This window comes from Pan paniscus, chromosome 4 (assembly GCF_029289425.2).
Source record: "Pan paniscus chromosome 4, NHGRI_mPanPan1-v2.0_pri, whole genome shotgun sequence".
In the NCBI taxonomy this organism is placed as follows: domain Eukaryota; kingdom Metazoa; phylum Chordata; class Mammalia; order Primates; family Hominidae; genus Pan; species Pan paniscus.
Genome location: NC_073253.2, coordinates 104346007 through 104360356, shown reverse-complemented (window position 1 = coordinate 104360356; position 14350 = coordinate 104346007). Strand labels below are relative to the sequence as shown.

The window sequence follows — 14350 nt, the reverse complement described above, 5'->3', positions numbered from 1 at the left end:
TTTTTCAGTATATTCACAGTTTAGGAAAAGCTCAGACACTAGGTAATCATTTTCAGTACAAAAATAGAGAAAAAAATCCTCAAAGATCATCGGGAAAAATGTAAATGGTCAGAAGCATACCAAATCTTTTACTTAATAAAATATGAAGTCTCAAAACACGCACACACACACACACACAAATATAAGCTGGAAGCAGTATCTTACATTTAACTAAAAAAGTACACATAGGTAATCCTTATTAGAAATCACTGGACAAGGCAATCTCTTCTAGAATATATAAATGAAATATAATATTACTCCCTTCCGGGCAATCTTAGTCTTCCTAAATTAGTTTTCCCAATGAAGCTTAAAAATAATATTAGTCTTGGCCGGGCACGGTGGCTCATGCTTGTAATCCCAGCACTTTGGGAGGCCAAGGCAGGCGGATCACGAGGTCAGGAGATTGAGACCATCCTGGCTAACATGGTGAAACTCTGTCTCTACTAAAAACACAAAAAAATTAGCCGGGCCTGGTGGCGGGCACCTGTAGTCCCAGCTACTCATGAGGCTGAGGTAGGAGAATGGCGTGAACCTGAGAGGCAGAGCTTGCAGTGAGCCGAGATGGCGCCACTGCACTCAGCCTGGGCGACAGAGTGAGACCCCGTCTCAAAAAAGAAGAAAAAAAAAAAAGAAAAAAAGAAAAAAAAATATTGGTCTCATATACATTTTCATGAGATTATACATTTTTTAGGGTTTTGTAAATTTTGTTCAAATTAGTTTTCTTTTTTCAGTTAAAATTCATATTCGTTCAACAAAATGTCCACAATTAAGTCAAGCTCTCTCTTACAAAGCATTGTAACTTTGCTTTCAATTTTCCTTCAGTTGGAATCTTCTTACTCCTTCTATTCAGTGACACACCCATCCACCAAGTCTCACTCAGAGGGTATCCTCTGCAAAGTTTCCCTGATTATTCCCATCATCGTCCCCATACTGACAGGTCATATTAGACTCTCTTGATATTACTCCCAAAGAATTCTGTAGATTTTATCACAAAGTTGACTATCTCTTTGCATTATTGTTAACTTTTGTTCTATCCATATGAGGGCAGTGACTATAATCTTCATTTTGGTAGCCCCTGGCATAGAGTAGTCAACTGCCCACATTTGTGAAACACTGGAAATATCAATGTCTTCAATGGATAAGCAAAACTGACTGATTAATAAAATAAATGTGGTCTAATATTCTTTAATTTGTAAAGTTGTTAGCTTACTCCATGATAAACAAAAATCACTGTGTTAGAGCAACCAAACATGAAGAGAATCAGTATAGAGTTGAAAATTAGAAAAAGAAATCATATTCTACCTAACCCCTCCAAAATATATCTTTTCTGATATCGACAATGACATATGAAATTAAGAAATGTTCCCCAAACTCCCCATAAATTGTGGGCTTTCACTCAAGTATATGGCAATAAAAAGTGTGTCCTCCTTTTACTTTCTGTAGATATCAAAGAACAATGGCACAAAGCCAACTTTTAGAAATAAACCTGAATAAAAACAAATTTGGCAGTAGGATTCATCAAGAATAAAACCATAAATGAATGCCATTACCATTAATATCAAGTATGTCAATCCTGACTCCCCTTAACTTCAAAATCAGAGTATTCTTTATAGATGACATCTAACAATCTAGTAACATACCTTTGTAAGTAAACATACACACACCGCAAAGTTTATCAGTGTATTTCAAACAGTTCATAAAGTACAAGTAGGAAAGAAAATTTCACACTGGCCTACAGAATAGTTTTAAATAAAATGCCGTTGATTAAAACTAACCCAAAATTCCAACTATACAGCAATCCTCAAGCTGTAAACAGAAATAGTTTCCACTAGAAACTTGTAGCAAGAGAACTCTTCTGGAAGTTAAATGGAAATTACAACAAGAACACTTCCAAATGCAGGTCATTTCTTAATGCAGTAACCTCTTTCCATTTTATAGTTGTCATAATTGTTTTCCTATAATGAAACACTGCTCTTCTCATATCAAAACAATAAAACAAAGCTAAAGAAAGAATATGTGTCCTTAAAAGTTAAAAACACTATTTTTGGAAGAGACAATTGGAAATATTTTCAACTATATACTGAGTTCTAGTGACCTCCCGTCAGTGAACAGGATAAAATTTGTAAATTCATATAAAATTTAAAGAAGATTTAAAATTTTTGCTAGAATTTGCTGGACACAAAGCTTGGCTTTGTAATTCATAGACATGCATTTATTTTTGTTATGTTTTGGCATATAAAAATGAGACTTAGAACCTTTCCTCATTACCTGAAAAACTAAAGGGAACTTTCAATCATGTTTTACATTACTTTAATTCATTAAAAATTTTTTCAGTGAGGAAAAAACTGTTCACTGTAGTAAATCCTATATTTTTTTCTTTCATATTTCTTAGGAGCAAAAACACATATCTATGTCTTAACTCTACATCAAGTAAAATTCTATTGCAACTACTATTTCCAAAGAAAGAACTACGTAGGCTGGCACATAGCAACAGGGTTCTACAGCACAATTCACTACTATAAAAAAACTCAACACAAAGAATAATTTATTTTATCAATACAATAGTATGAATTGGTGAAGTACTAAAATGAAAAAAACAATGTATCCAAAAGAGCATTTAATGAGTCTGAAGAGGAACAAAGGACCACTAGTTGGGAGATATCATAAAATTCATCTAGCACTCAAGATTAACAAAGGAAATAAGAAACCAGATAGTTTAGAAGAATTAAATGAAAGTGATTAAAGAAAAACATTATATTGTTGCTAGTAAGGAAAAGTCATAACAAACATTTTTAAATGTCAGAAAAGTATTTATGAGAATAAAGACAAAAAGAAGATATTCTATGACAAGGATGACAAATTTGGGGCGTGTGTGTTAATACTCGTGAGTACCCTGGCAGATGTGACTAATTGATCACTGGACTCTTTATGGCTGTTCCTAGAATTCTTCTCAACATATACAGGGAGAGCCACTACCATTCACTAAAAGTTGGCACTAGTGTTGAAACCTATTTGTCAAACCCGCTCTCACTGACATTGTTCAAGATGTTCAACTGGGAAACCTTCCCAGTAGGCAAATGGCATAGGTCTATGCACAACCTGCTAGGATATGTGGTCAAGAAAGGGTTAACTTTCAAAAATTTGTGAAGGCATGAAAATTCTTAAAAAGCAAAGTGGGAAAAACAACATTACAGCAGATAATATTATGATTTAGAGAGGGAAATGAATTCAAAAAACCGAACTGCCATCTACAATATAGAATAGTTTCAATTCTCATGACATAGGCATTTATACAGTGACCCATTTTTTAAGAAAATAATCACTACAAAAAGTAGCAAGAGATTGAAACAATGGTCCTCTCAAATGCAATGTCCCAGAAATTAAAGAATAGTCATGGTAACTGACAAATAAAAAAAAAGTTTCAATAATGTGTATTTATTACAGTTTAAAGCCCACAGGCGGTCTAATGGTATGAAAGAAATCAGAGACAAAAGGAGTAATTACCAGAGAGAATTTGAAGCACCTCAATACCTCGGCAACCAAAATTACAGATTTTCTCCAAATGAAGAGTAAAACCTTTATGGTTAATTTTAACACAGTGTTGACCACTAAGGAAATTAATGGTAGTACAATTTTTATCCAGAATCAAACGCTTTTTAAGTCAATTCTTATCATGTGATTCAATCTACAGTCATAGAAAGTAAAACAGAAATGCAATGATAATGTCTTATTTTTAGTTAATTTCCAAAAGAAATATCTCCATAGAAATGAATTTTAAAATATATGCAATTGTTGAACCATATTTAAAATACAGGTCATAATTATAGTTTCAGAATAAAGCTGAACACTGAGTAAAATTTGGGGTGAGCATGGGGAAATTAAGTCAAAAATATCTATTGAGATCAAATAAATGTATAGTTAAGGTGATGGTAACTTTGTTTTCCTTTAATTATACATTATACAACGTCACTAGAGTGTTAAAGCAAAGCCTGGACAATGATACCCCTCAGAGAAAAGTATACTTCAGTAACAAAACCAGTTAGATAAAGTGTACAACAGCTCACTCTAGCAATGAACCTTGCTCCACATTAAACAGTATTATGCACAGTTTCAGGTGCATAAAAACTGCATCAGTTCTCCACTTCATTGTGCTTATTTATACTTAGCCATATTTAGGATCTGACATGAATTCTGCAACAGATCATAAGTTGTACTGACATTTAGCACTAAAAAACAATTCCCGCTACAAGCAACTAAAACCACAATGTATAAAGCATTAAGACCAGGTCACTACATATAATCAGAACAAGTTTCATAAAATCTCCTTTGAAATAACTAGTATTTATTTTCTCAATATGATGCCATGAATTAGTGAGGTACTAAAATGAAAGAAAAATTAATTTGTCCAAAAGAGCATTAAAGGAGTCTGAAAATCTTTTCCCCTTGACCAAATTCACTGTTATGAATTGCTGTTTTACTATTATGCTTTTCCATGACTTCATATGTAATTTCTTTGGAAAATGAGAATAGACAACACATGAAACAATCTTATCTGATTATAAGGCTGTAGTTTCTTATATTACTAAATTGTAGTACATTCCATGTCACTGTTGTTCATGATTATAATAAAACAAATTCTAACTAGTAGGCAAATCACTGTCTAATTAGGTACTCACTTCAAGTAAGAGGAAAAAGGAGTGTTTGTAAAACTATATAAACAACTAGCAGAGGACACTTTCACACAAAATACAGAAAACAAGAAAAGACATGTTTCATGAAAGAAAATGACTTCTGTATTGTAGCAAATACATCAGTTTTCCAGCATTCTATTAATAAAACCAAAAATTGCTTTTAAAATGTTCTCCTTACCTGTGTATACAGTTTTTACTCTCGAGATACAACATACCAGCAGCAGCGTCTAATGAAAATTTCACTAACTGTTTGAGTTTTAGTTCATCCTTCTTCCTTCTCAGAAAGGTGAGGAAATCACCTCCTAGAGGAATTGACAGATGAACAATGAGACAAAGTTATGATGAAAGTCACATTTATCATCTATTTGGATCTATTAGGAATATTTGACAGAGCAAAATGCATTACACATTTGGCCATGCTTTTTGCCCAATTTGTTTGACGTGAGGATAACAGAAAACATGAAAAGAACACATCATATTAGAAAACAGACACCATAATCTCTTCTAGATACCGTTTAAGTACTTTAAGTGTTTCATATTGTACATTATCCAGGTCATAATAATATACAAAAATCATACTTTTTCCTTTATCACTGTTTTTACCAATTTGCTTCACTAAAATCTATAGAATTTGATTTCCTCTAATACCATATGAAAACTATATTATTATGAGTCAAATATGAGTATGTAAAAAGTAAATTATAAAAGCTAATTACAAAAAAGTAAATTATATGGATTAGCTATTAGATTCAGTGATTGCTTAAAAAATTAGACTATTCACACCAACATAACTGATAGCAGTGTCTGGACAGAGAGAAAAAGAAAAATGCTATCATTTTGGCCTGATTTACTCACTGACCCAGACTGTATTTTTATGTATCAAATAAATTCCAGTGAAGTCTTAGAAAACCTTCTTAAACCTTTATGGTCCAAGACATACATAACATGAGCTAAGTAGTAATTTGAAGTTTACTAGTAGCCACATTTAAAAAAAATTTTTAAAAATGTTTAAAAAGTTTTTTAAAACGTGCAATTTATTTTAATAATATAGTTTTCTTGAATCTAACATATCCAAAACATATCAACATATGTCAATAAGAAAATTTTAGTTGAGATATTTTACATTTTAAAATCATACTCTTTGAAATACATTTACATTTATGATACATCTCAATTTAGATGTAAGTTTCATCTGAAATATCTGATCTATATTTAGATTTCATTAAATTTACAGCTGAAAAGTAGATTCACATACCCAAGATGTTCTAAATATGCTTAAAATTTTCCAATTACTGAATCAATATCAGTATTTTAATTTAAATCAATTAAAATGAAATGAAATTAAAATTCAGTTTTTTAGAAGCACTAGCCACATTTTAAGAGCTCAAGAGCCTCATATGGTCAGTGACTACCATACTGACTAATGCAACCATAAACTTTGCATTCACTCTTAACATTCAAAGCTTTGGCTTATTTTTCTTTTTAGTTACTTTATAGTTTATTGCACTATTAAAAAAAGAGTTAAAGTATATTAAAATATACGTTCTCTAAAAACAATCTTTCCCACTTTCTCTATTAGGCCCCCAGATATTAAGCCAGAATTTTAAAAGAGGGATTAGCATTTTATTTGCCATTTCTAGACTATTTTTTTCTTTTACTTTCTTCACCAGGGATCTATGCTTTCTTAAGTAGAAAAGCTATAGAGGTGAAGACTTAGTGGCTTTTTCCTTAATGAGAATACCTAGAAAATAAACATCTGCCTAACTCTCCTTTAAATATCCTCTTCTTTTCTAACCTTTTCTCTTATTCATAGATTAAGTATTATACAAATTTAGGTGAGCCATTAACAAAATCAAATAAGCTATATGCTTTAAACATAAACTTAACGGTGTCAGACAATTTTTTTCCTGTTACTTTTAAGAGAATACCAAATATATTAAATTACCAGGATGATGATTGAAATAGTTTCTATCAAGCTTTACTTAAAAATCGGAACAAAAACTGATTTCAATAGTGAAAAGTAAAATTCCACTAATTTATCAACTTTAATAGGTACTAAAATGCCTATTAAAATAGACTTGAAATTAATATTTAGTTCAAGCTATTACTTGAACCAATATTCACATATTAATTCTTTTGTTAGATATATGTAACTGCTTTAGAAAACGTGTACGCTTCTGGTTTTGAAACCACATAGTATTCTGTCTGAGCTATAGACTAACTTTTAAATGAAATGATCTTTTCTGCAATTTGATTTAAAAGCAGCATATGACATAACCCCAGTGTTGTTCTGTAGAATCCTGATACTTTTTTTCCAGTTAGCACTTTATCATCTGCCTCCTGCCTTTTAAAAATTTACTTCTTGATATAATACTCTTTGTACTCCCAACCCACATTTGTTATTCAACAAATTATTTAACAAATAAACTATTATTCAACAAATTACCAAATATTGTTTAATAGTACATAATATATTAATAAACAAAGAAAAACACTATACTTAAATAGCATTAAATAATGAATGAAAAGTGATGTCCAGAAAATAAAGTACTAGGAAAGCAGAGCTATAGACAACTCTTTCCAAATACTGTAACACAGTCAAAGATACACAAGGGGTTTCTGATTGTTCTGCAGTTAATCCAACAATATTTCTGCCTTAGAACAATTTCTTGCTTCAAGTCATTAAATCTAGGAAAGTAAATTTTAAATTTATTTCCAATTTATGGTTATTTAAGCCACAGATATACAAATACTAAGTAAAGGAACACAATTCCACCATTCCACAAGCCTAGTCAGCTTCTTGTAGAAAACTAGAGGGAAGCAAGGACCTCAATAAAAATTAAATAATTATGAATCATTATTGAAAGCCCAAGCCTTCCGCAAGTACAAGTATTAAGAACCCTGAAGCAAGAAATAAACTCCCCAGGAGGCAGAATATGGGACTAAAGTTAGGACACCCAGAAAATAACTCAGACTGGGCCAGAGATATTCCCTTAGCCACAATACTCGATTATCACCACTAAGTGACAAACTGAAGGCTGATATCAGATGACATAGTCTTTAGTGTTCACTGTAAAATTATTTTAGAAGGCAGAGCCTGTCCCTTTCAACTTGTTCTTTTGTCATTTTCATTAAGTGCCAATACAAAAACCTCTCTTAGAATTTGTGATATATGCAATATTCATACATGCAGCACACAGGTATATATGCATATGGATACATATAGCATAGAGTATCCTACCTGACCATTGCAATAAGGATCTTGGTGCTCAAAGTAGGCAAAAAAAAGATAACTCACACCCCTTTTGTAATTCTGCTCATCAAGACTTTTTTCTGTATGGGTATGTTGCACATTAAACCCAAATGGAATAGGTTATTTCCTAGAATTCTATAATAATGATAAATTTCTAAGACAATACTTACAATGTTTTTAATAGTCAGCTTATGGTTTACTAGGGAGATAGCATGACTTGGTGAAAAGACTTGGACATTTAAGTCAGACTGACCTAGGTCTGATTAACCATGCGGCTTTGGGTAACTGTTTAATCTTTCTAAACTTCTGGAAAACAGACATTTAATACCATTTATTTCTCAAGACAGCTTTGAAGACTAAAATGTATTTAAAGTATCAAGCATGTGCCTAGCACACAGTACACACAATAAATACTATTACTATTTATTATACTATTATACTTTATATATTATATAATTATATATTTATATTTATATATTTATTATATATTTATATACTGTTATAAATACTATTTACTATTTATACCATTACTATTATTGTTATTGTTATTTTGTAAAAACAAATGAGAAAGGGTTGTAGTAGGGACTTGGTGTTTGCTGTATAACATCTATTTTCCCTGATTCATCCCAATTTCCTTCATGAGCCTGCCCCTCTACCATTTTGGAGGGTATTAACCTGACCCTCAATAATAAGGGTGGTCCTAGACTGGCTTAGCCCAATCAATGAAATCTCTTCCCCTGCCCAAGTGATTGTTTCAGGAATAGGCACAAATCTTAAGAAGATTAGATAACACTGAGAGGCAAAGATGCTTGAAGAGTGAAAGAAACTATTTTTTGAGAGAAGTGCCAGGAAAAAAGTACAACCAGACATAAACATGACATCACATAATATCGTGAAGATTGGCAGCCTTAGGATGAAAGCATCCTAAGATGCATTCACGGAAAGCAGAAAAGAGTGAAGATACTAGCCATTGGTGACACGCCTAAGCCACCAAATTACATACTGCCTGTAGTGTGACTTCCCTCTAAGTTTTTCAATTAACTGAATAAAGCCTATAGAGTTTTTTATACATCTTCTGTATTAGCAATTTGAAGATATCTAACGGATAAGATAATATCTGTATCAGAAGGTCACTTTGAGGATTAAATATATATATTAAATATCTGAAACAAGTAGAAGTGTTTATTATTGTTTGCAGCCAACTTTTAATGAGAGGATAGGTGGCTATTATTTTCAACAACTGTTTCTGAAAGATTTCTGCTACTCTGTGCTATGAAAATTTGATCTCACCTGTTCTTTCAGTATTAATGGGGCTCAGAGGAACTGATCACACTAAACATAAACTCAGTGAGATTATTATGCAACAAGAATATTAATTTATAATTTGTAATTGGAGAGAAGAGATCATCAGGGCAATGCCACTAATGACTTGTCATTGAATCATAGGGATCTTAATTTATCTTCAACAAACTTCAGAGTTTATTCAATTAAGATATATCAGTTTTCCAGTGATGTATAAAATGTATAATTAATTACCCTTGTTTTTAGGATACCAATTTGTTTCCTGAGAAGTTTGGTTTAGCTACATTCAATTATTTGTTAAAAAACAGGCTAGTAATCAAGGCAAATACTAAATCATAGAGAACTATTTTGGGGGTCCATTTATGTCATTATTCAGAATTCTTATTTTTAAAATGTTTTGCTTTTTAACCAGCAGTGATGAGAATTATGGCTGTTAGCCAGCCCATCAGAAATGATGGGGAAAAATCGATATGACAAATATAAACGACAATGAATGCTGATGTAAACTGCACTCCATGAAACACAGAATAGATTTCATACAATAGGATATAAACCCAAACAAGTTCCTGAAGAGGAGAGGACCAATGCAAACACTAAAGCAGAGGACACTGGCTGCTACATATAGGGTATATTTATGAGAGATGGGCTGCACAGAAAGGGAGATTAGCCAGGAGAGGGCTCTAGTTGCTGAGTGGGGTGATGATGGCTTGTAGCAAGAACAAACCATAGAAACAAACTGAAACATTAGGTCTGAAAAGACTCAGTAATAAGCTAGAATTGGGTCGGTTTGTGGGGCAAGATGAGGAAGATTAAATACTAAAAAACAGAAAATGACTCCAAAAACATACTGGCTTTCCTGATTCCTTTTCCTTCTTTAAAAAAGTACTTCCTGAACAGCTTGCTACCCAAGTAACAGACTTCAGCTAGACCAAATGCAGAGCTGAATGTGTGGGTTTCCTAATTTGGTCTAATAAATATCATCAGTCTTTTCAGATGAGGTTCATCGATGGTCATGTTCTGCTAACACTAGAATAGCACGAACCTTTTGCATTTTTCCTTGGCAGGTGATTTTTGAGAACATAACCAATAGCAGTTATGATAACAGTTCTGTAAAATAAAAGAGTACATTTCACTGTATTTTTAAGTTGCTTGTTCAAGAAACAACAGCTATACTCTTGCCAGACATGATGTAAACTGCCAGGAGAGATGCCATAGTCAACTTTGGCAAACACTCAGAATGTTTGCATTAGAAGGGACTTTGGAGATAATCTAATTCAGCCTTTTCATATTACAGATGAGGGAATTAAATTTATTTGACTTATATTTTTAAGGTGGTGATTTTGGTGATATTACTGAAATTCTAAGGCTAAGTGTCTGCAAACCACGGCCTTGAGCCCAATCCAGCCTATTGCCTGTTTCTGTGAATAAAGTTTTATTGGAAAACAACCACACTAATTCCTTTACATATTGTCTATTGCTGCTTTCATGCTATAATGGCAGAGTTGTGATGGCCTGCAGAGTCTGTATGGCCCACAAAACCTAAACATTTTATTATCTGGCCCGTTATAAAAAAAATTTGTCAACCACTGTTCTAAGGTACAGATAGAGTAGTATCTCTTATATGAAATGACTTGGACCAGAAGTGTTTCAGATTTTGGAATATTTGCATTACAGATTGGTCGAGCATTCCAAATCTGAAAATCTGAAATGTTCCAGTGGGCATTTCCTTTGAGTATCATGTTGGCCCTCAAAAAGATTTAGATTTTAAGGAGCATTTTGAATTTCGGATTTGGGATGCTCAATCTGTATTACTCAATTATTCCATATAGCTGTAGCTCCTTTCACTGAAATAATGCTTATGATTGTTTTGTCTATTTTCAACCAATATTTTACTTTTCACTCTGTTTTTGTAGCACCAGAGTTCAATAGTACTGTTATTTCTTAATTCTCAAAAAAAGAAAAAAAAGCTGGAAAGGTGGATTTATCAATTAATTTTTTATGTCTGGAGGCTGATACACAAATTTACACACAAATACACATGCACATTGAGACCATAAGTCCTCTGCCACCCTCCCCATTCACAACCCACTGTTTGCCACCAAGGCAAAGAAGTTCGACTGTCTGCCTCTCTCCCTACTTTGATGCTAAACTACTCACTTTATATTTTTGGCTTCTTATCCCTCTCAAAGTTGCCTCTGATAGACAGTGTAAAAGCAAGAATGAAAAAAAAGGAAAGTCAGATGTATAATATGTTGGCTCTAAACCCTCCAGGATACCCTTCAAATACTTAAATGCTACAATGGTATTTTTTTAAACAAAAAGAAAAATCAATGGAATACTACATTTTGATACCTATCTGCTACAGTAAAACCTGCAGAGAAAAAAAGAAGGCATCAATTCAAGCTTCCTTACATTTTTAAAAGAGATGTGAGATAAAATGACATCCACAAATACATTTAAATTTAAAAAGGGTAAAATATTTACAAATGTCAACAATATTTTCTGAAATTGAATGTATCATAACCCAGATATTTTAGGGATATTAAGATCCCCAAAACAATGATATCAGTGGATGTCATACAATCTTATTAAATAATTAAAAACAGAAAATGTCATACAATCTTACTATTTAAATAATTAAAAACATAAATTTTCATATTTATGAGAATGTGTTGGTCGTAGTCAGAATTTACACGACGTATAGATTTTGATCAGAAATACATTCACCAATTATAAAACTACTTCTATCAGATTACAGAAATATTATATTAAAATAATACTTGTAAAGAACACATTGCAGCAAGAGTTGGGAATGTCTGTATTAAAACAAGGCTGAATAAACAAGAATCTTCTTTCTTACTTTTTTATTGTGGTAAAAACCACATAAATTTACACAATAAATTTACTGTATTAACAATTTTTAAATGTACAGTCCAATCTTAACATATTACATATTGTTGTACAACACATCTCTAGAACTTTTGGTTTTACTTGATTGAAACTCTACACTCATTGAACAACAACACTGTTTTCCCTTCCTTGCAATCCCTGGTAACCATCATTCTACTTTGTTTCTGTAAGTTTGACTACTTCAGATATCCCATATATAAGTGGAATTATGCAGTATTTGTCTTTCTGTGGCTGTTTTATTTCACTTAGCACAATGTTTTCAAGGTTTATCTATGTTGTAGCATTTGGCACAATTTTCTTCTTTAAGGCTGAATAATATTCCATTTTATGTATATACCCCATTTTCTTTATCCATTCATCTGTCCGTGGATATTACACTGCCTCTACTTCTTGGTTGTTGTGAATCACACCGAAATGAACACAAGTGTAACTGTATCTTTTCAAAATCTTGTTTTCAATTCTTTTGAATATATATCCAGAAATGGGATGTCTAGATTATATGATAGTTCCAGTTTTAATTTTTTGAGGAAGCTCCATACTGTTTGCCATCACAGTTTTACTTTTTCACGATTATAACGGCAATGCACAGGATTCTGTTTTCTCCACATCCTCTCCAAAACTTTTTATCTTCTACTTTTTTTTATAGTGGCCATCCTAACAGATGTAAAGTGATACCTTATTGTGATTTTGATTGCATTGTCCTGATACTTAGTTATACAGAAAATCTTTCAATTTGCTTATCTATGTGCATATCTTCCTTGGAGAAAATGTCTAAGTCCTCTGCTCATTTTTTAATTGGGTTTTTTACTTTTTGTTGTTGAGTTGCAGGAATTCTTTATTTATTCTGGATATTAAACCTTTATCAGATATGTGGTTTGTAAACTTTTCTCTCATTCTTTAGGTTGCTTTTTCCCTCTGATGGTTTTTTTTTTTTTTTTTTTTTGCCATCATAAGGTTTTTAAGATTGATGTACTCTCCCTGTCTATTTTTGCATTAGTTGCCTAGGCTTTTGGTGTCATATCCAAATATCATTGTCCAATCAAATATCCATGTTTTCTTCTAGCAGTTTTATACTTTCAGATCTTACATTTAGGTCATTTTAGGCAACTCCAAGATAAAGGTGTCAGCAGGCTTGGTGTCTGGTGAGGGCCTGATCTTTGATTCCAAGCTGGTACCTTGAAAGCCGTGTCCTCTGGAGAGGACATACAATGTGTCCTCCCATTATAGAAAGGATAGAAGGGCAAAAAAGGACCCCTAGCTAGTCCCTTCCAGACTTTTTATAAAGTCACTACTCTACATCATAATAATGGTATTTCTTAATAAATAAATTTCTTAATAAATAATAAAGAAAGCTCTTCCCTCTTTATTTATTCACCTCTGAAGGCCCCACCTCTTAATATTATCACATTGAGTCTTAGGTAAGAAGTGTGTGTGTCCAGGGGGTCAGGGAGGATGTTGATTCAAACCACAGCATTTGTCTCCTGGCCCCTGAAAGTTCATGACACACCAGGGTGGGGTATTTGCCCCAAAGACCTTGGGTAGCCCTACACTCATGGCTTGGCTATGTGCAGTGTACATTGCAGCTCTCAAGGGTTGAGGCTGGGTGCCTGCAGCTCTCTCAAGCTGGCTTTCCATGTTGGTGGCTCTACAGGTCTGGGGTTTTAGGAGTAGCACTGAGCCCCTGACTGCTAGGCATTGCTCTAGTCGGGGCTCTCTGTGGTGGCTCTTTGCCCGCGGCAGTTATCTGCCAAGGCTCTGAGGCTCTCCGTGGAATCTGGGTGGAGGCATCCATGCTTTCACAGATGTGCACACTGCATACCTGCAGTTAGCACCATATGGACACCACCAAGGTTTATGGCTTGTACTTTCCAGAGGACAGCACCTGGGCCCACAGGAGCCATATCTGGGGTGACCGAGGAACACTACACCAGGATGCAAGGATTAGAAACTTGAAGCATCCCTGGAAAACACCCTCCAAGGTCCAATGGGTTCCCTAGCCCCCTTAAAAGTGTACTGCCCTCAAGGTCCTGATAATATGGGCCTATGATGGGAGTGGCAGCCTCTAAGATCTCCAAAATGCATTGTTTTGATGAATAGCCTCTGTCTTCCTTCCATCCAGACTAATTTCCTTATTAAATTGGTTCAACCACACCTT

At 33.4% G+C, this 14350-nt stretch overlaps 1 protein-coding gene across 6 annotated transcripts in view; it reads right to left on the bottom strand.

The window, feature by feature from the left end:
• The window catches only part of FER (FER tyrosine kinase), a 451402-nt gene that overhangs the window by 91543 nt on the left and 345509 nt on the right, over positions 1-14350 (bottom strand). For all 6 annotated transcript variants that reach the window (XM_055112518.2, XM_034960319.3, XM_063604583.1 and 3 more), the window contains one exon: positions 4909-5032. In XM_055112518.2, the coding sequence (XP_054968493.1) occupies positions 4909-5032 (124 nt within the window). The remainder of the gene's footprint in view (positions 1-4908; positions 5033-14350) is intronic.